General features: G+C 37.8%; 1 protein-coding gene across 1 annotated transcript; it reads left to right on the top strand.

The window, feature by feature from the left end:
- The first annotated feature begins 8,993 nt into the window (after window positions 1–8,993).
- Window positions 8,994–12,891, top strand: LOC102804906 (transmembrane emp24 domain-containing protein 5-like). Its single transcript, XM_085508349.1, has 4 exons — window positions 8,994–9,284; window positions 9,950–10,073; window positions 11,663–11,847; window positions 12,606–12,891. Exons 1-4 carry the CDS (start codon window positions 9,081–9,083, stop codon window positions 12,849–12,851), a joined length of 759 nt encoding a protein of 252 aa, XP_085364475.1. The 5' UTR covers window positions 8,994–9,080; the 3' UTR covers window positions 12,852–12,891.
- The last annotated feature ends 11,048 nt before the right edge of the window (window positions 12,892–23,939 follow it).

Raw genomic sequence — 23,939 nt, 5'->3', positions numbered from 1 at the left:
CGAGTCTTGGTTCAGCCTTGTGAGAGTCTTGGGGACTTTTCCCCAGGGCGCTGTGTCTTATAGAGTGCTCCAAAAGATCGACTAAGACGAGAGCTGAAACGTATTTCGTTGTGTGTGCCTTATTTGACTGTAAAGTTAAAGTGACTTTCCCGATCCCGTACCTCAAGGGGACGCGATAGAGAGACGAGACGAGATTTTACCCCCTGATACGTGTGGAGAACCCGAGAGAAGGAGACTTTCCCCTTGATACCTGCGTCCGTGCTTACGTCCGGAGGTAGACATACTTAACAAAGATCATGCATGGCTCACACATGTTCCTCATCGTCACCGTTATCTTCCGCTTGTGATTGAACTGTTCAATACTAGTATTCAGAAAAATAGACGTCAGGTTTCGATCAATATAACTCACGAACGCTGTAACTTGCAGATTTTTTTTATTGGCAAAGTTACTCAAAAGAACTAAGTTTTGCCGACAATAGAACTTTAAAGCTGCAATGGAACTGGTTGGTTGAATGTTCCGCTTGAAAACATACCAATTAGGCGCTTCCCTTGTCTAGCATGGCTCTATTCATTAGGCGGTGTGTCATTGTCGAATGGATCAAGATTTTCGTCCACTGACAAGTATTTCCACTTAGAAAGGTCATAGTATAAATTCTCCGATTTGAATTGCGTTGTTTGGGTTCAACTGTTACCGAGTTCCATTACCGGCGGGGTATTTCACGAATGTATTCAGGGCATATTGGATTTATTCAAAGATGAACAAATCCACCAGTCAACGTAATGGAATACCTTACTTTCGGAGTAAGAATAAATTGAATCGGGGTCAGTTTGAAAAAAACGGACGTTCTTGTCAGCAGTGCATTTACTATTGCAACAGATGACATCATCACATGTTTCTATGGTAACGACACACAGTTGTGTTCGTTTGCCTCGAGACTCGGCGTTACAGTCGTGTTGACCTCTGACCTTCATTGCTTTCCAGACATCATTCAAGACAACACAACGTACCTTTTATATAGTAATTCACGAACAATACATACTAGTTACCTGTTGTTGTATTTGTTGTGTCTGTGTGCTTTTCGCAATTTTAGAGACTTGAATGACACTTTTTATTTATGTTTTTGTTACAGAAACAAATGTTTTTAATTGTCAAACTTGCTTGTGTGCGGCCTTAACGAAAGTTGAAACTGAAAAGACATAATTCACTAAGAGAAAACGCCTAAAGCTGACATTTACTTTTAAAGACTGATTTTAAAAATTTTGAAATGGATTTTTAATTGAAATAAAGCAGATCTCGTTATGAGTTTTAGTTGTCTACAATCGATTGATGCTTACCACATGCCCCCGACAGTCGGGTTGAGAATAAATTTCAATGTAACATTAACCATGGAAGGCATTAATCAACTGAGAATTATTTCATTTTTATTTATGCTGAAATACAAGTAATTTAAAAATTTTAAATTAAGTACGTCCGAATCCATAGTTACGTTCCAAACTGAAATGACGATTTAACCATGGATCCTTTCAACAAATAGACAGTACGCTCTAAAAAAAGTGCGTTCCCCTTGACATGTCCATCACACACTGATGGACATTGCTGATATGTATGACACATTGAAGTCGAGGCAACACAGTAAATCGGACTGTAATAACGCAGTACACATGTGCATTCAACTTAGAGTGTTTTGAAATCTATACCCCTGAAACGAAGGGCAAATTTTTCTAACACAAAGGGTTTCAGCTTGATTTTGGAGGGGCGACGCCCCCAACATCTTTTCGAGGGGGCAACTGCCCCCTCTCCCCCTGTGCCACCGCCACTGCTTTCATTAAACGCAGACATTTGTCATTGGTAAAAAATGTACAAATGTTGCATCATTTGAATAAAATGAATTATTCATTGGCATAAACTTATTTTTACTTGGACGCACAGTGATGGGCCGATTTCCTGGTTATACGTGACAGATATTATCATATAAGCACCGACTATTAACGTTACACCGTTATGTTTTATAGCTGTGTAAATCTTTACGAGCCAGGTGAAATCCAAATCCATATACTAAGTATATATCGCTCATCATCTTAAAGATCACGACCTTTCTAACCGCAGCACGTGGCGATGACAGCCTTGACTGGGTGGTGTACGTCATTACTGCTGACTGCACGCAGCTTCGCCAGTATTAAATACATGTGCGTTTTTTAGAATATTTCTATTTGAATGTTTTTGTATAGAGAGGAGTGTGTTGCCACATTCCCTCTATAGACTGATTAAACCGATATATCGGAATGAGTTGTACCACCATCCCAACCCCTAATCTTAACTCTAACCCTCACCCTAGCTGACCCTAGCCCGGTTCAATTCTATATACCCCTTCTAGATTACTATAAGTGTCCTTAGGAGGGGCGTATACAATTATATTTATATATGTGCTGTCTGCTCGGACTTACAGACGGGCAAATTGCGGAAGGTATCTTTCATTGACTGATAGACACGTCACAAACCTACCATTGACGAACTCTGAACGGACTTCCCTGCTGAGCTAAATGGTACATCCCGCCTCTGGTGTTAGCAGTGCATTTAGTCAGAATAAGTACGGTTAATTAACAACACACAGGGAAAGCAGACCCCAAACTGGGGTTAGATTCCTCGTGTTATTTGTGTTGGTTGTTTAAAGAAAATAACTAAACCATTTGTGTTCGCTTAGCTGTTCAGTACTCCCGGTGTATTTGGACTTAGCTCAATGGCGTTGACTGACTCGAGTCTCTCTGCTCGTGGAAAATTAAACTGTCGTGTTCATGCATAAGTAATATATATGTTGTTTTAACACGTACAATGTCGTTGGTGGGCAGACACCAGCATCGATGACAGCTTTACCTGACATGTTTACTGATGCTTGTCTGCTTGGTCGTAATGCCGCGTTACTGCATTTTCCCACGTGTACGATAAATCGGGGGTATATTCGGGGCTTTTCAGAGCTGGTCACTTGCAGTGTACCACGTTGTGCTGGTTACACCGTGATCAACTTTTCGAATTTGTGGGTTTCTCAATTATATTAAACCACGAAGTTCTTTTTACAGCTTATAATATTTGTTATATAATTTAGAAAAAAAGTATTTATTATTATTGTGATATTATTTATTTTCAAACCACTAATTCATTGTGATCGTTTGTATAAGGTAGTGATTGAGCACTGTGCAGGAACGGCGGACCGCGCACCCTTCACCTACGGGAATGCCACAATATAAACATCATTAAAAAGTCGTAGTCTACCCCTTGTAGGCATTTTATCATTATAAGCCGGAACTGAAATGAAATTTGCACTAGAGTACATAATATAAGGGAGATAAAACTAGAAATACTCACAAGAAACGTTGATCTATGATATCCCGGACTTGAATCCGACCGCGGAGGCACCCCTTCTAAAGAAACTGCCGCAATTACACCAATTAGGAGAAATACAATAACTGTGACACTCGTCGGCGGATTCATCGTGAACTCTGTTGTCAGTGAAGGGGAAATCGTGAACGGGGAATACGTTCGATAGTTTTGTTGCCTCCTGCACCGGCAAACGTGGCTCTGGAGGTTCCTCACACGGTCAATCTGGTCGACGCGATCGATACACGTTCGGGCAGCACACCGAGTTCTATATATACAGAGGCATTATTATAGTGCACGGATCAAGTTGCAACCGTAATAACGTAGTAGAGAGGTGGATGAGTATATTCGCTCTTGGCTTTACAAGTTACCGAATTCCTCGACAGGCTTGCATTCCCAGATCGTGTTTCTCGTTGCAAAGTACATGCACCCAACATGATGAAGGAGGAGAAAATAACGCATCGATATTTTAGTTTTTCTGTGCGTGGCCTCGCCCAGCCGGACATGAACGGGCGATGTCATGACACCGGGCAACAAATTACATTGCTGTATCTGAAAACAGAAGCATGCTGAACAGATGCCTGTATATATATATATATATGAGTGAGGTACTCCATGTACCTTACGAAACAGTACTGTAGAGTGAACTTTACTCATGTAGTCGTGTCTTAATTTCTCTGTCCACGTATGTAAATCTGCTCTACAAACTCATCGTTTAGTATCGAGCACTCTCACCTGGAATAATTGACTACCTTCCTATATATATATATATAAACTTACCGACAGTTTAAAAGGAAGCAGTTATAATCTTTGTACGCACAACTATTAGTATCGAACACTAGGTTCGTACTTTCAGCTACACAACTGACACTGGAAAGTTCCATCTCGGCTTTCGTCATCATCTACTTAGTATTAAAGGGCGGCGGTCGTAGCGCAGCGCGTGTACCAATTTCATGTAAACAAACAATGTATTTTACACGCGCTGTGTACGTCGCTATGAGTTCTATATCGAACACGATGCGGCGCGACAGCCGCCACCTTTTAACAATAAAGTGCAATTGATTGTAAGCCTTGAAATTTGAAGACCATTAATGATAACCAACATTCAATGGTAATTTTATAACATTGGTCGTATAAGTAATACATACTACGCAATCTCAGAATTTGGGAAATACTGAAAACTATAAAGATTTACAGGTCGAAAGTACACACATCGTTACAAGAGGATATGCTAATTGTGTTCAAAAATATATAGGGCACACTTTACACAATGAGCAACTAGTACCAAAGTTCTAGCAGTATTTTTTTTATCGTATTGACAACTTGAAACATGGTATTTTTCTATTTTTTTTTCTATTTTGACGTGTAATTTTTCTTATGTGTAATGAAGCTCATTCTGTGTATTTGTGTGTGTGTAGGGGGGGGGGTGTACAGTTTGTATTGATTATGTTAAAATAAACAAAAAAGAAAAAGATTCAGGAGTCATTTTAAAAAATAACAGAAATTTATAACATTGATATTAATTTTTTTCTCAGGAAATCATCCATTTTATTACCCCCAAGGTATATTGATATTAATAATGAGACATAGTAACTGAAAGAAAGGAAAGATGTTAAATTAATGTCAAACTTAGCTGCCATAAATTGGAAATTGAATTAGAACATGAAAGACTAAACATTCTACATGAACAAAAGAGGTGCACTAAATGTGTCGGAGGTTGAAGATAATATGCTTTTTCATCACCACTTGCAAATTTCAGACGTTTTCCAATATACTTTTAACATGTAGTTTTGTTGTATGCTGTTGCTAAAACAATTAAATAACATAATTAGATTATTGATTGATCCCCACGAAATTACCAGGAAGGAGTGCCATAAACATGAGGAGCAATCAACTAGATTTCGGTATAGTTGTGGACGCAGTTTCTGTGGTAAAAGCATCTTTTTGGTAACTTATAAACTTTTGTAACTTTTTTGTAATTTATAACTCAAAAACGAGAGAGAAGTTGATTTCGATATGAAATAATTGGTTACATTTGTGTACATCTGGTTGCCATGGAAACATTAATTTTGAAAATGAGTTTTCATATGTAACTAAAAATGGATGGGTTCTCATGAAATTGTTAGATATGGTTGCCATGGAAACATCAAATTTGATAATTATGCACAGAGTATCATGATATTATCATGAGGTTGCTCTTAATGCAATGACCCAGCCGTTAGTTGTTACTGGAGATGTGGCTGCGGGTGCCATGGCAACAACAATTTCGGTAATGATTTTTCATGTGTACCTCAAAAGCTTATCGATTGATTCTTGGCACCAATTGATTATCTTTTGTCAGAGAAGTGGATTTGGTTGCGAGGGAAACAGTAATTTCGGGACTGATTAAATACCTATACCTATAGATGGATTTGCATAAAATCATAATGGGCACCAATCGGTAAAAGGTTGGTTGAGATCTGGATCTTGTTGGAAACAAAATGTTTTTAACAATTACCAAGTTTTTAATCAGGGGTCGCTCTTCAATCAGGATCCAAGCGGTTGGATTTCAGAAGAGATGTGGATCTGGATTTTATGGAATTCCTCACTATTGACAGATAGGTCAGGGTCAACCCCTTGAGTTAACAGACCTCACTTGTAGCGTGTCTTACAAAAGACATGCGTGCGTTAAAAATCGCAAGCCTGCCACCAGCGGTCAAGTATTACTTGATCCCCGAACAAAAAAGGAGACAGATTCCTCTACCAACACTTTAGCTAAACCTGGCCGCTGGATTGTTTCATCCATAACATACTTCATATCCCAAGGCTAACATTCGGGCTTTAATTCAGTCCATTACAGGGAAATTAAATTGCGTATATAATGAGCTTCAAAAAAAAAAAAAGATACGGTATTTTGGTGCGTCACTGTCGAGTTGCCGGCAGTGTAGCCCGAGACAGACCGAAATCATTGGTTATTACTGCCGTGTATTGCATAAAAAAGTGGATCAGCTAGAGCTATTTCACAAATATTACCAATGTCTGATAGTTTTCCCGTCAGCCACCCAGTACTAAGTACCATGCATGCATACATACAATGTACATAATTACACGGATGCCTGCTCTGCAATCAGATGTGTTTTATTTTTGCATAATTAAGAATTTAGGTCACGGCGTGTAACAACATATCATTGGAGACATTAAAGTCAATGTCACATGACACAACGTCACACAAATAGTCTACATTTAGATATATTTATATTTAAACAGCATGATTTTATTTATATGTATACCATTGCTCATATATTGACAAATATGTGTGTATAGCGCCCTCAGTGGTATTTTTTTGACTTACTTCATAATCGTACAAGGTGCAGCTAAAAGTATGAATTGATTTTAACTCGACAATCACAAAATGATATCGGCCAAACAATGTAAGTCATGTGACCATATGGAACATTTGTTGTATCATACCACATAACGGAATCTAACCATATGCCCAAATGCAAATATTAAAGGTGAAACCATATTTATGCAGGTGTGAGTAGGTTGAATCGGGGAGGGACGTATGAACTAAAAGTGTGTGTGGAGAAATACACACACCCCTATTTTTTGAAGAGAGTGGCACATTGCCGAAGAAACGAGAACATAATTTGGTCAAAGCTTCTAACACTGTTGTCCCATCAAAACGACCGCTCACGAGCATACCCTGGGGAGTGTGCTACCATGACAGTTTCAAGGAGATTATATTTTATTTTTTGATGTCAGTTTATATTTTGTTATTGTGAACGAACAAATGAATCCGCGAAACACAAAAAAATAATCTTGGTATTTATAGTTGACTGGAAGAATGTGACTATTATAATTATTCTGTATTAAACATGCGCTTACATGAACGTAGTGAATTAACATGAACATGATTGTAAATCAAAGCTACATGTTTCCCAGTGGAAGAGACTTGTATAAGTTGTTTTAAACATGAATTGACATTATTAGATCAAACCCCAAAGCAGAACAATGAATTTATAAATTAGTGTGCTCCCTGCGATATTATTTGTGCGAACATGAATACCATTGGTTTTAAAAATCAACAACAATGACATTTTGTCTTCCTGCATTCCGAGAATTTTTAGAAGATGGCACATAAAACCTTCTCCAGATTCAAGTAATTTGCATATGCAAAGTAACAGTCACAACAACACAGTTTATAGAGCCGTAAATCACGGAGTTAGTTATTTTCGGAAACTCTGCTACACCCACTTGATTTGTCTTAGGCGATAAAAAATGGCATAGTATTTCACGAAACAGAAGCTGCTTGGTTTGCTAATAAAATATGTTGATCATAACTCTCTATCTGTTGATAAAAATAAATTGTCATTATCATATTTTGGCTGTCTGCTTCACTTTTGCCAACATTTTGGCGGAAAAAAATAAAAACTTATTGCACGTGCAATAGTTATAGCACGTTTTAAAAATAAAATGTAATTTTTGCACCATTATGGGTTTTGCTACCGTGTGTTCATTTAAGATGTCGACAACATATTTATTATCATGAGTTCATAACCAAAGTAAAAAATACTGAAAGAGTTGCAGACCGCGGCCATGGGACCATCTTCGCCAGCCAAGGTTCATTGATTCGGCCATCGCCTCATCACTTCACCTTGGAAGATGGTATTTAAGTGCGCCCTCTCTGGCAATACTTATTTTGTTTATGACCTGTAGTCACATGTTACTCCAAATCTGACTGGGCGCACGCGCATGCGCCTCCAATAAAATATGTACATTTTACCTCGGTAAAAATCGTCCGTCATTAAAATTGTTTTTGAGAGATTTAGCACTTTCTAAACGAGAAACGACAACAGACAATTACCTTCATCCGCCCACGTCATTCTGACGTCATCGAAGCGTTTTCTCGATAGAAAACGCGAGTAACAGGAAAATTGTATTTTAAGTACCGGTTGGCCAATTAATAACATCATTTTTTTACATAACTGCATAATCGATAAAAACAACAGGTCAATACATATGCTGTCAACAATAATGATGAATGAAAAAATAAAGAATTATGTCAAAAATGTCAGTTACAGAAATTATGATAATAAATAATATCATTGAATGAAAGAAACTTGAAATAATATCATTTTATACTGCAAAGTCGGATAAAATTTAACACGCGGCCAAAAAATGGTAATATATTCCTGACGCGATTTAGATTTGTAATACTAGTACACACAATACAACGAATGAATTGGCAAAGATCAAAACGATAACAATACATACATAAAGTCTTTGTAGTTTTGAGATAGCCGACCTGCCTGGTGACACGTGTAACAATAGACACCATTATGATGGGTTCGTGTTCGACTATTCGGCAATACAGGCATGGCATGGGGTATACATGACACCGTTTATATGTATTGATCACATTTTTTGTTTTCAAACCATCACAGAAACGTCGCGCACACCATGTCACCCATTTATTAGTACGCCAGTTTACATCACAGACACGTCTTTTGTTTAAATTTGAATGCGTCTATAAACATCTGAATTTACACCAGTGTGTCCACCCCTTTCTGGAATGGTCGCGTCTACGTTTATATTTTAGAGCGCTCTTTGCTTCACACAGTATACTTGTTATCATTTAGCGTAGATGAACTTATAATCACATTTTTTTGCATAACATGGAAAATTTGTGACGCCTACCTCAGACTACTGTATTTAATTTTCAGCTATGAGTTCAGCGCTGCTGTCTTACATTCTCCTCAATGTGGTAGTTTTCTCGGTACTGGCGCAACTGGAGGAGGGAGACCCACTAATGAAGAGCGGTAGTCGCCCATATGTTAGCTACGAATTCACGGTTTTAATACGGGCCAGAACGGAAGAATGTTTTCACCAATATATATCGACAGGAGCTACGTTAAACATCGAATATGAGGTATGTTGTTGACTCGTATAAATAAAATACAACTCAGCCAAAAGAATACCTGTGGATCGCTTTGGCGACATTTTATTTTGTGAAGTCGTTATTCTTCCCGCCAAAATTTTTTTCTGTAATTTCTTGAGTTTAACTGATATAATTTCGTATTCGCTACAGGCCTTGGTCAACGTTTTTGGAAAAAATATGGAATATGTCTTCATTTAAAAAAATATATATATACTAGTACATACTGACAAATTTGAGGTTTTATTTTGTATCAACTGACATTTCAAGTTACTGCTTGTTAATATACCAACTTTAATCTCATCTAAACTTGTTATTATGATATCGATGTTATACGCAGAGAAGGCAGCCATATGGTCGTGATACCGTGTATATGCGATTAGTAACGGGTCATGATTTATGATAATACGCTACAACAAAATCTGCGAAAAAAACACACACATCTGTGGTTGCCATGGAAACTATAACTTTAACTATCAAACGCAATTATCGCATATTCGCCAAACAAGTGACAAAAATGCTGCATGAACATGTAGTCATCAACATTTTTCCCCTTCCCAGCGAAACGACTACTACCCATTTTAGATATCACATTGGTCGCCGAACTAAATACATGCAGCACGGTGGAGTATACTACTTTAATTTCATCAACTTTTCAGGTATTGTCTTCAGCCGGGAGAAATTATGATATTGACTTTATTTTAAAAGCACCCAATGGTGCGATTTTGAAGGAGATACCAGACGAGGAGGACGGGTCATACAAAACCATGATAATGAGGAAAGGTATGCAAACTACTATGTCTTAAAAAACAACAACTAGAAAACAACCTGAGTAAAACTTCGTTTAATGGCATTTAAGGCCGTGATTGTAATTCGCGGGCATGTGAATCCATATACTTTTTCTAAACAAATCTGAAATAATTTCATAACATAAGATGGTAACAAAAATTGTTTTTCTTTTTTGGATGGACACTTTCAAAGTCTAATCATCTTATGAATCTAACTAGTTACCCAAAACAATAAGCTGTATATCACCGTACATATTATCGTATCTCCAGTATTTTCACTCGTCAGACAAGTACTTTAAGATAGAAGCCTACTCATAAATTAAAAACCCAGAATTTATTCATTTTGCAATAAATTGCATTCCAAGGCAATATACGGACATGTACACGGGGCCTCTGAAACAACGTATTTTAGTGGAAAGTCGCCATTTTGACACTATTACATGTATAACACTTTTACCATAGGTTCCTATGGCAGAGATATTATGCAATATCTCAAAATCTAGCCTGGTGACATAGGCTGAAAAAAATCATATATTGTTAATGATGAAGTACTTTTTGTTGTTCTGAATTATTTAAAAAATCTAGGTTTTAAAAAGTATCAAAAAATGCAATTTTCTTTAACATTGTGTTCTATGAGACATTAGCTTCATGATTGTTCATAAATAAACTAATGAACACTATCTTGCGATTTATGACCAATTTTGTCAATAATTATGGCTAGGCTTCTACCTTGGCTGGTTCCCGCCTCAAGTGTCATGGCGTACCAAACCACAAGAGGCCGGTAACTAGTAACGAATCCGGCATTCCGATTGGTCCATCACTTTCTCATTGCTTGTTCTATTTCCCTTGGTTACCTGACGTCAGCGCTTACGCTCGTGGCTCTAAGGCAGGGGGTTTCCTTTTACTTTCGAAAGTTGGGCGAATAAAAAACTGTTTCTTTTGTTATAAATTTTCACAGAAACAGCGAGGAATGTCAGAAACATCTCAAATATATGAATCTAAGCAGGCAGTATGTATGAGCATGGCTTTATTGTAGTATTACAGACACGTTTACGCAGAACGGAACTTGGAATGTTTTCAAATTACGTCACTCAGTCGCGTTCCTTCCGGCCGTGAAACAGGCCCAAATGGAACAATATGGCGATTACTAGTTACCTGCGTCCTACTGGCCACTCACAAAGGACGCCGGGAACCAGCGAAGGCTTCTACCTTAAGTCCAATAAGTCGCGCTCCCAGCGACGAAAACGACTTTGTGATACGACGGATATTCGAACATTTTCGTTCACACTAGAGAACTCTTGTTGGTTGCTTAGTCGTTTGTAATTTAGAATATAGCATATTTAAAGAAAGCAGTATTTTTTATTAACGCAAGACGACCGATCAGAACAATGTCGGACGATGTTCCTACGTCATGTATATGTTTCGTCGCTAGCGCCGCGCGGGGGGGGGGGGGTGATTCCTAGAAACGGTGTGTTTAATAGTATTTTGAATGTTTAGGATCGTTTTAAACTGTATCGCCATTGTTGAGACCGAATACATTGTACCAATGTCACACACACTAACGCCATTTTTATGTGGTTATAGGTGTATATACTTTGTGTTTTGACAATGGATTCAGCAAGTTTACATCTAAACAACTGTACTTGGAACTCACAATAGTCCAACGCGGGGAGTGGAAGAAATACATGGAAATGCAGCGTGAACAGATCATCGCGGAAGTTAACGCAATTGAAGGTGAAGTTGTGGCCTCGGCTATGGAAAATGTAACGGTATGTACTAAAGGAGTTGCACTGCAAATTATGACGTCATATCGTATGACGACAATGCATATAACAATACAACATATTGTACGTAACGAAACGTGGGCAACCGTAACTTGGGGTACATTTACTATAATTCAAGGGCCATCTACGACGAGATCACATTTTGTTCCACAAACGTGATAATCTAAAATAAATGTCGTTTTTTTTTTATAATCACTCACGGTAACAACGGGGGTAAAACATGTTAAAAATTAATTTGTGATTATAAAAGTTACTAATCATGATACTAGTACTATAACAACTTATACATTGTCTGAAAGTAGTGCATACAGTGTATCATTGTTTGTCTAAGGGATTACTCGATAGCCAATTTCCGTTGTCGGTATCATGTCTGTAGTTAATTTTTTGTAGGTAAAAACACAGTTCCTCTGTGGTAAAATACAAAAGCAATTAAAGAAAAAAAACGATACACAATATTCCAGCCGACTGTGTTAATAACGTCCAGTGCAGTTCACATGTCTCTTTTTGAGTGAATGGAAATGTTAAAATGGTGTGATAGTCAAAAAAGCAAAACACCGAAAATGGCCTCCATGTGCAGCCACTTAGATAACATTGATATAGCTTATGCACTAACGTATTCCTCTATATCTATGCTTTCAAATGTGGTAAAGTAACTTGTGTAGTAGTCTTTAGAGAATTGTTAACTCGTGTTACTCTTGTTGCTGTCTGCTTCCATTTTTGTTATACCACTTTCCTATCCACAGGAGGCGATGATTGATAAACTTGACTATATTGCCGACCATATGGATTCCATTTCTTTCCTACAAGGAACGGGAAGGAGAAGAGCAATAAGAGATTGGCATCTTGCCAACAGTAATCATTCGTACATACAGAAGTGGTCGATAGCCCAATGCATCGTAATCGTCTCCGCCTCGGTCTTCCAAGTGTTTCTCTTACGAAGAATGTTCAATATAAAGGCAGTGACACCAACACAGAAGCCCCGTGCATAGGATAGGTATATTAGGTTGAATTAAACAAAGACACAACGTATGCAAGCACTTACAATTTTTATGCGAAATTACCTCCGTGGTAGAATTATTGTAGGGTGTAGAGTTCGAGTTAGGACAATTTTATTAGTGCCATAATTTAGACCCAGACTACCCCTTATATATGATCGGAACTACTTATCTATGACATTTAATGAGTCACCAAATGGAGCTAATTGATGATTTTACTATGTAGAACACCCTAGCTACGTAAAAAGAGCAAATAAATATGTCCATTCAAAAGCGGTCCTTCTTTTGCTTGGACGTATCCACAGCCGAGATGATTGGCCTGATTCCGACGACAGTTTGCATGATGACAATGCATTTCATGTGGCAGAGGCGCGTTATTTGTTCCATGATTCGATCCGCTATCGCTGATTGGCGGCCATTCTGTCCCTTCCCGTATGCAACGACTTATCTTTCAAAACCATCAAACATCGTGAGATACTCGCAATAAGTTTTGTGACTCGAGCCATTATAGCCGATTGGCGGCCATTTTGGAAATGGCGAGTAGGCTTACAGAGCATAGTTGGTAAAAAACTGTTTGCAAAACTGTTTAAAACGTTATTTGATAGTATACAATTCACCAATAAGTTCCTGAACGGATGCCCTAAAGCTATAAGCTACATCAGCCTATTATCTACTACCATTTCAAATATATTACAGTAGCTTTTGTTTCCCAGCCCAATGCGAAACATATACAAATTCATATACGTTCTACGAATTCACGATTTTAATACGGGCCAGAATTGTCATGTGCTATGTTGCACATGAAATACTAGTGTTGAATAAAAATTTGATAAAAATAACGTTAACTTTCGTAAATTTTCGCTGTGTGTTGTGTCGGTTAGCGTGCTGTAATTTCTTGTATAGTAAATTAAAAACAAAGTTAAAAATCTGAAATAAACATCACGAGTACATGTTACTTGTGAATTGTATATAAACTAAACTATATATTCCTGTTTTTTTTTAGAAGAATTTAATTATTTAGAATATTGAGCCACGTTTACTTTGAAAATTGAGAAATTATTTTTGTAACTAAACATTTGCATATTCATTAATGTCCGAGGCCGATCATGCAAAACGAACGAATTTATTATGATTTAACACTAAAAATTAAAGAGGGAGGGTCGCCACCTGGGCACGCGCGGGAATTGAGTCCCAAGCGACGATAACAACACACGCTAAAACGCAAAGGCTCATGGGTAGATGCTTGTTTGTAAACAATGACACGCTATGGCCATCTGACGCATGCGCAGGTGACTACAAAGTGGGGGTACTAAATAAAACAACAATCAGAAATAGTGAAGATATGAAAAAGAGTTTGTTGAGTAAGTATATCCCCAGACGATTACAGAAAAAAACCCCACAAAACCATATAATTTTTCCTGTTACATGGCGGTGGAAGGGGATAATTGTCAAAAAATCAAATAATTTGATTTTGAACCTTTTTTTTAATGCTGGGATACTCTTACTTCAACAAAAGTGACCACCATCAAATGTGTATAGCACATTATTAAGAGAGAAGGTACGCCAAAAATGTTATGTTTGTCTTGTTTTCACGCTCGATTCTACGCATGACGCGAGATCTCACAGTGAACGGAAAAAGAGTCTATTCTTGGGAGATAACATCGGGGAATTTTCACCACCTGACAATCATCACCGCTGAACACAAAAGCCGGAAGCTCCCATGATACTGTACTTAAACTAATTGTTTAGACTATCCTTAATAGCGTAAGATATGTGTAACATATGTAAATTTGGTTGTTCGGGATTGTCTCAAAGTTTAGCTTATGTTATTTTCACGTGTCGTCATTTAGTTAGCTAGTGTAACGAGGTTATGCTATTTATGAAATCGTCATATGGTTACACATGAATAGAATGAATATTGATCTGAATGCATGCATTGATTGAAATGTCAGAACTCGTGTATCTTTACAAAAGATGAATACAAACACTGTTATTGTTGCGCATTGACGTGTGTAAGACTCTAAACATTAGGTTTACTGTACAGGAATCGTTTTTTTCACCAATGAAATTGGACATTCCCAAATTTAGGTCAATTCGATTAACGTTGCCCAGGGTTACTTCATGGTGACCAATGATTGGCAGCAGAAAACACCTTTAAGTTCATGAGACCATATACTTTCGGGAAACATGGTCAAGTATTCAAACTTGTTCATGAATGTTTAACTTAATTCCTTGCATCAATTACGGGAAAAGTTCTACTAAAACGGGTATTGCGAATTAAAGTGAAATCATTTTTTTCATACTATATTATCTGAAGCAGTATTAAAGTATCAGTTATATACGTACTAGTGACAATATCACAATTTTGATCTGTTCAAGTCTTCGACCAAAACACGTTTTGGAAAGTCGTGACGTGGAAAATTCATAATCCAATCAATCTTTTACGCGAACTACGTAGTTTGGTACATAAACACACGAAGAATATATGGTAATATTACAAAGCTATTATGCTATACAAATTATGTATTGATTACATCATGACCGTACATCTTGTTCGGACACGTTTAAACTTCATTGACAAAAATGTAAGACTCCTGTGCAAAAACGTCAGGCTACATCAATACACGGTGTCAACAACAATAGATGCCGATTTTGCCAAGTGATACCATAATTGTATACAAGTTTAAAAAATCCTTCGCATCGGGTTGTATGTCTCTGTACAACGTTGCTTCATCTACTCTTATTACATTATTATACACAATTCTGTAAAAAAGTAATTTTTCAATCATATATTTAATTAAAGTTATATTTTTACAGAACACACAACTACAGTCAGCTGATAAAACCACGCGTGCTATTAACTCACAAGTCGTAACTTTCAAATCTGCTCTAGATTCATAACATTTGTATCAAGACTGACATAGGTGGGGATGCCGAGATTAACATCCGTAACAGGAGAATAAATAATTAGAATGAGAAATATGAACTCGTTAAACCGGAACAAAATGTTATAAACAAGATTTTAATTAATTGTTACTCCACAAAAACGCCCCAGTAAAGTAGGGATATTCTAGAGGGCCCATTCTACAATTTTGTTAGCACAAAAATCGTTACTATTATGAATCAGCACCGACCAAAGATTTTTCAGACGGATCTATATCTCAATTATATATTGAATAAAACGTTCTTTTAAAATAATAAAAATAAATATAGGAATGGTTTTTATATGACCACTCACACGAATCTGAGGTGTACAGTATGTGATTACAATCCACATTACAAGTGACGAACATTTGATACAACAACATTAAGTTGTATTCTCAGTAAAAAAGCTTATTCAACTAATTGTTTCTGCACTCCTAATATTCACCCCCTATTTTGTTGTGATGGCAAGGAAGAACTTTTGGTACAGGTTCTTTCATATTGACCTCATCTGCATTCCAGTTTCAAATCTTATTAAATACATATTTATCAGATTGACATAAGCTGTATTGTTTGGAAAAAGGTTATTCACAGAATCTGTCACAGTGTCACTGTGTAAGGCCGCTTATCGCTAATGAGAGGGCGTCCATAAAACTCACACTGGACAGGGGGTTGATTCACTGCTACTATGGGGTATACAAGACAATAGTATTGGAAATGAAATTACACATACACCAAAATATCGATTTAAAACTCCTTGCTTTAATACCTCTCAAAATAATAACAAGAAATAAAACACAGAAAAAAACAATATCGCAGTAGTTACACACAGGATACACAGTAGAAAAGATGGACCCCCAACTGTCCTCAGTTTGTCCAATTTTAGGAATAAATGGCCCAGATTGACACCACCTGGGTTTCCACATGAACCAATCAGAATGTAATCTTGCTAGCAGCTGTGTCACGTAGGCAACTCAGTAGATCATAAACATCTTTTGTTTTTCAAATAACAGCACACATGGTAGATTCCAATTGTCCTTTCAAAGTTGTAAACACCCTTTGTTGTGTAAATCATAAGCACACCTGGTAGATTCCAACTGTCCTTCCAGAGTTGAAAGCAAGTATGACCTGTCAATCACTTTTATGACAGTTATCACACGGCAATGCACCCCGTTTCTTCCCATGATTCCATGCACACTATTTGAGGTAATATGACAAAACATAAAATAAAGAATGCTGACACAGACAATGATCTCACAATATTTGCTAATGGATGAACCGTTTGTTGGGAAAGTTGCCTATGCAAGGCAACAGCATGGCCTTATTCTCCGCCAAACACAATTGTTAAAGTTGTGATATTGAAACTAAAGATTATGATTATTAGGATTTTTGTTTGGATTACGGTAAGAGGGAGCCCAGACGATGACAAAAATGGCATTGCACATGTGGTTTATGCCAGGTTTGGTTGCAAGAGGTATCTCAATCCTTAAACACATGACAAAATGCTTCAATTCGTCTTCAGTAGTCTGATTCAAACAGTGAGTTCACCACTAATTGTCAATGCCTGGATGATTCCATGGCACCTAACAGTGAGTCAATGCATTACTTGAGTTTCCACTACATCTCATCTGTAACTCATAAAATTATCTTCACAAACTATGATTTCAAGTAACTGGTGGGTAGAGTGCCCATTGCAATTGCCATCAAGCTGTTACTACCTATTTTTTCCTTCGTCGGCAATGTCTGCATACTACTCCGCTACATATACCCACCACATGTTTATGTCCTACGACAAACTGATGATTTCTGCCTAACCCAGATTTTAGTGATTGCGTTTTTCTTACATTCTGTTACAAAAGATTTCAAAGGAGTCAAGGATAATTCATCAATGCTCTCACCACCAATGTCGACAATTACATATTCATACAGGGACACAATATGTAATAAACTGTCACTGGGAAGTTGTGTGGCCATGTTATTGTAGTAATGCGATTGAATGGACCCAGAGTGTAGTCACACCCACCTTGTATCACTGCTTTTATGGTGTCAAAAATGTGTTATGGGTAGTAGTGGCTATATTGCACCAACTGGAGATGAATATCCACCCCTTTTCTAGATAATTGATTCTTTCAACATATGAACATCACAGCACTCAAGTGGGGCATTTCCATAGCAACTTTAAGAACTTCGGATGTAATCAATCTAAAAGTCTACCCCCAAGGTTACTAATTTGATTACTGAAGAAAACATCCATACATTGAACCCATTTTTGGAAGGTAGCACATTATAAACCAGAAAATGTCAGAAGCAAATAAGTGGTCAAATCTTCAGCATTTTAGTCACCCATTAATGCACTATATTTCTTTTGTCTTTTGAATTTGTTTGCATTTTCTGATACCCCACCAGGTTTTTATTCTTTTGGTTCAGCGCTCATATTGCTGTGCATTTTCTGATACCCCATCACGTTTTTATTCTATTGGTTCAGCCCTCATATTGCTGTCCATTTTCTGATATCCCATCACGTTTTTATTCTATTGGTTCAGCCCTCATATTGCTGGTCATTTTCTGATACCCCATCACGTTTTTATTCTATTGGTTTAGCCCTCATATGGCTGTCCATTTTCTGATATCCCATCACGTTGTTATTCTATTGGTTCAGCCCTCATATTGCTGTGCATTTTCTGATACTCCATCAGGTTTTTATTCTATTGGTTTAGCCCTCATATGGCTGTGCATTTTCTGATACTCCATCACGTTTTTATTCTATTGGTTTAGCCCTCATATTGCTGTGCATTTTCTGATACTCCATCACGTTTTTATTTTATTGGTTCAGCCCTCATATTGCTGTGCATTTTCTGATACCCCATCACGTTTTTATTCCATTGGTTCAGCCCTCATATGGCTGTCCATTTTCTGATACCCATCACGTTTTTATTCTATTGGTTTAGTCCTCATATGGCTGTCCATTTTCTGATACCCCATCAGGTTTTTATTCTATTGGTTCCGCCCTCAGATGGCTGTCCATTTTCTGATATCCCATCACGTTTTTATTCTATTGGTTCAGCCCTCATATTGCTGTGCATTTTCTGATACCCCATCACGTTTTTATTCTATTGGTTCAGCCCTCATATGGCTGTCCATTTTCTGATACCCCATCACGTTTTTATTCTATTGGTTCAGCCCTCATATGGCTGTCCATTTTCTGATACTCCATCACGTTTTTATTTTATTGGTTCAGCCCTCATATTGCTGTGCATTTTCTGATATCCCATCATGTTTTTATTTTATTGGTTCAGCCCTCATATGGCTGTCCATTTTCTGATACTCCATCACGTTTTTATTCTATTGGTTTAGCCCTCATATGGCTGTCCATTTTCTGATACCCCATCACGTTTTTATTCTATTGGTTCCGCCCTCATATGGCTGTCCATTTTCTGATATCCCATCACGTTTTTATTCTATTGGTTCAGCCCTCATATGGCTGTCCATTTTCTGATACCCCATCACGTTTTTATTTTATTGGTTCAGCCCTCATATTGCTGTGCATTTTCTGATATCCCACCACGTTTTTATTTTATTGGTTCAGCCCTCATATGGCTGTCCAATTTCTGATACCCATCACGTTTTTATTCTATTGGTTCCGCCCTAAGATGGCTGTCCATTTTCTGATACCCCATCACGTTTTTATTCTATTGGTTCCGCTTTCATGTGGCTGATCATTTTCTGATATCCCATCACGTTTTTATTCTATTGGTTCAGCCCTCATATGGCTGTCCATTTTCTGATACCCCATCACGTTTTTATTCTATTGGTTTAGCCCTCATATGGCTGTCCATTTTCTGATACTCCATCACGTTTTTATTCTATTGGTTCAGCCCTCATATTGCTGCTCATTTTCTGATACCCCATCACGTTTCTATTCTATTGGTTCAGCCCTCATATGGCTGTCCATTTTCTGATACCCCATCACGTTTTTATTCTATCGGTTCAGCCCTCATATTGCTGTGCATATTCTGATACCCCATCACGTTTTTATTCTATTGGTTCAGCCCTCATATGGCTGTCCATTTTCTGATACCCCATCACGTTTTTATTCTATTGGTTCAGCCCTCATATGGCTGTCCATTTTCTGATACTCCATCACGTTTTTATTTTATTGGTTCAGCCCTCATATTGCTGTGCATTTTCTGATATCCCATCACGTTTTTATTTTATTGGTTCAGCCCTCATATGGCTGTCCATTTTGTGAAACCCCATCACGTTTTTATTCTATTGGTTCCGCCCTCATATGGCTGTCCATTTTCTGATATCCCACCACGTTTTTATTCTATTGGTTCAGCCCTCATATGGCTGTCAATTTTCTGATACCCCATCACGTTTTTATTCTATTGGTTTAGCCCTCATATGGCTGTCCATTTTCTGATACTCCATCACGTTTTTATTCTATTGGTTCAGCCCTCATATTGCTGGTCATTTTCTGATACCCCATCACGTTTCTATTCTATTGGTTCAGCCCTCATATTGCTGGTCATTTTTTGATACCCCATCACGTTTCTATTCTATTGGTTCAGCCCTCATATTGCTGGTCATTTTCTGATACCCCATCACGTTTTTATTCTATTGGTTTAGCCCTCATATGGCTGTCCATTTTCTGATATCCCATCAAGTTTTTATTCTATTGCTTTAGCCCTCATATGGCTTTCCATTTTCTGATACTGCATCACGTTTTTCTTCTATTGGTTCAGCCCTCATATTGCTGTCAATTTTCTGATACCACATCACGTTTTTATTCTATTGGTTCAGCCCTCATATTGCTGGTCATTTTCTGATATCCCATCACGTTTTTATTCTATTGGTTCAGCCCTCATATTGCTGTGCATTTTCTGATATCCCATCACGTTTTTATTCTATTGGTTCAGCCCTCATATGGCTGTGCATTTTCTGATACTACATCACGTTTTTATTCTATTGGTTCAGCCCTCATATTGCTGTGCATTTTCTGATACCCCATCACGTTTTTATTCCATTGGTTCAGCCCTCATATGGCTGTCCATTTTCTGATACCCATCACGTTTTTATTCTATTGGTTTAGTCCTCATATGGCTGTCCATTTTCTGATACCCCATCAGGTTTTTATTCTATTGGTTCCGCCCTCAGATGGCTGTCCATTTTCTGATATCCCATCACGTTTTTATTCTATTGGTTCAGCCCTCATATTGCTGGTCATTTTCTGATACCCCATCACGTTTCTATTCTATTGGTTCAGCCCTCATATGGCTGTCCATTTTCTGATACCCCATCACGTTTTTAATACTATTGGTTTAGCCCTCATATGGCTGTCCATTTTCTGATATCCCATCACGTTTTTATTCTATTGGTTCAGCCCTCATATTGCTGTGCATTTTCTGATACCCCATCACGTTTTTATTCTATTGGTTCAGCCCTCATATGGCTGTCCATTTTCTGATACCCCATCACGTTTTTATTCTATTGGTTCAGCCCTCATATGGCTGTCCATTTTCTGATACTCCATCACGTTTTTATTTTATTGGTTCAGCCCTCATATTGCTGTGCATTTTCTGATATCCCATCATGTTTTTATTTTATTGGTTCAGCCCTCATATCGCTGTCCATTTTCTGATACTCCATCACGTTTTTATTCTATTGGTTCCGCCCTCATATGGCTGTCCATTTTCTGATACCCCATCACGTTTTTATTCTATTGGTTCAGCCCTCATATGGCTGTCCATTTTCTGATACCCCATCACGTTTTTATTCTATTGGTTCAGCCCTCATATGGCTGTCCATTTTCTGATACTCCATCACGTTTTTATTTTATTGGTTCAGCCCTCATATTGCTGTGCATTTTCTGATATCCCATCACGTTTTTATTTTATTGGTTCAGCCCTCATATGGCTGTCCATTTTGTGATACCCCATCACGTTTTTATTCTATTGGTTTCGCCCTCATATGGCTGTCCATTTTCTGATATCCCACCACGTTTTTATTCTATTGGTTCAGCCCTCATATGGCTGTCAATTTTCTGATACCCCATCACGTTTTTATTCTATTGGTTTAGCCCTCATATGGCTGTCCATTTTCTGATACTCCATCACGTTTTTATTCTATTGGTTCAGCCCTCATATTGCTGGTCATTTTCTGATACCCCATCACGTTTCTATTCTATTGGTTCAGCCCTCATATTGCTGGTCATTTTTTGATACCCCATCACGTTTCTAATCTATTGGTTCAGCCCTCATATTGCTGGTCATTTTCTGATACCCCATCACGTTTTTATTCTATTGGTTTAGCCCTCATATGGCTGTCCATTTTCTGATATCCCATCACGTTTTTATTCTATTGCTTTAGCCCTCATATGGCTTTCCATTTTCTGATACTGCATCACGTTTTTCTTCTATTGGTTCAGCCCTCATATTGCTGTCAATTTTCTGATACCACATCACGTTTTTATTCTATTGGTTCAGCCCTCATATTGCTGGTCATTTTCTGATATCCCATCACGTTTTTATTCTATTGGTTCAGCCCTCATATTGCTGTGCATTTTCTGATATCCCATCACGTTTTTATTCTATTGGTTCAGCCCTCATATGGCTGTCCATTTTCAAATACTCCATCACGTTTTTATTCTATTGGTTCAGCCCTCATATGGCTGTGCATTTTCTGATACTACATCACGTTTTTATTCTATTGGTTTAGCCCTCATATGGCTGTCCATTTTCTGATACTCCATCACGTTTTTATTCTATTGGTTCAGCCCTCATATGGCTGTCCATTTTCTGATACTCCATCACGTTTTTATTCTATTGGTTCAGCCCTCATATTGCTGTGCATTTTCTGATACCCCATCACGTTTTTATTCTATTGGTTCAGCCCTCAGATGGCTGTCCATTTTCTGATAGCCCATCACGTTTTTATTCTACTGGTTCAGCCCTCATATTGCTGTGCATTTTCTGATATCCCATCACGTTTTTATTCTATTGGTTTAGCCCTCATATGGCTGGTCATTTTCTGATTCCCCATCACGTTTCTATTCTATTGGTTCAGCCCTTATATGGCTGTGCTTTTTCTGATACCCCATCACGTTTTTATTCTATTGGTTCAGCCCTCATATTGCTGTCCATTTTCTGATATCCCATCACGTTTTTATTCTACTGGTTTAGCCCTCATATTGCTGGTCATTTTCTGATACCCCATCACGTTTCTATTCTATTGGTTCAGCCCTTATATGGCTGTGCTTTTTCTGATACCCCATCACGTTTTTATTCTATTGGTTCAGCCCTCATATGGCTGTGCATTTTCTGATACTACATCACGTTTTTATTCTATTGGTTTAGCCCTCATATGGCTGTCCATTTTCTGATACTCCATCACGTTTTTATTCTATTGGTTCAGCCCTCATATGGCTGTGCATTTTCTGATACCCCATCACATTTTTATTCTATTGGTTCCGCCCTCATATGGCTGTCCATTTTCTGATATCCATCACGTTTTTATTCTATTGGTTCCGCCCTCATATGGCTGTCCATTTTCTGATATCCCATCACGTTTTTATTCTATTGGTTCAGCCCTCATATTGCTGTGCATTTTTTGATACCCCATCACGTTTTTATTCTATTGGTTCAGCCCTCATATTGCTGTCCATTTTCTGATATCCCATCACGTTTTTATTCTACTGGTTTAGCCCTCATATTGCTGGTCATTTTCTGATATCCCATCACGTTTTTATTCTATTGGTTCAGCCCTCATATTGCTGGTCATTTTCTGATACCCCATCACGTTTTTATTCTATTGGTTCAGCCCTCATATGGCTGTCCATTTTCTGATACCCCATCACGTTTTTATTCTATTGGTTCAGCCCTCATATTGCTGTCCATTTTCTGATACCCCATCACGTTTTTATTCTATTGGTTTAGCCCTCATATTGCTGTCCATTTTATGATACCCCATCACGTTTTTATTCTATTGGTGCAGCCCTCATATGGCTGTGCTTTTTTCTGATACCCCACCACGTTTTTATTCTATTGGTTCAGCCCTCACATGGCTGTGCATATTCTGATACCCCATCACGTTTTTATTCTATTGGTTTAGCCCTCATATGGCTGTGCATTTTCTGATACCCCATCACGTTTTTATTCTATT

This window comes from Saccoglossus kowalevskii, chromosome 15 (assembly GCF_978046115.1).
Source record: "Saccoglossus kowalevskii chromosome 15, keSacKowa6.1, whole genome shotgun sequence".
NCBI lineage: Eukaryota > Metazoa > Hemichordata > Enteropneusta > Harrimaniidae > Saccoglossus > Saccoglossus kowalevskii.
The sequence above is the reverse complement of the archived record's forward strand: the minus strand, read 5'-3'. Positions and strand labels throughout refer to the sequence as shown.

Excerpts from the sequence above, each read along its gene's own strand:
- LOC102804906 (XM_085508349.1), top strand. The coding sequence starts at position 9,081 with ATGAGTTCAGCGCTGCTGTCTTACATTCTCCTCAATGTGGTAGTTTTC. Across the intron at positions 9,285-9,949 it reads CGTTAAACATCGAATATGAG|GTATTGTCTTCAGCCGGGAG; the intron begins GTATGTTGTTGA and ends TCAACTTTTCAG. Across the intron at positions 10,074-11,662 it reads AACCATGATAATGAGGAAAG|GTGTATATACTTTGTGTTTT; the intron begins GTATGCAAACTA and ends ATGTGGTTATAG.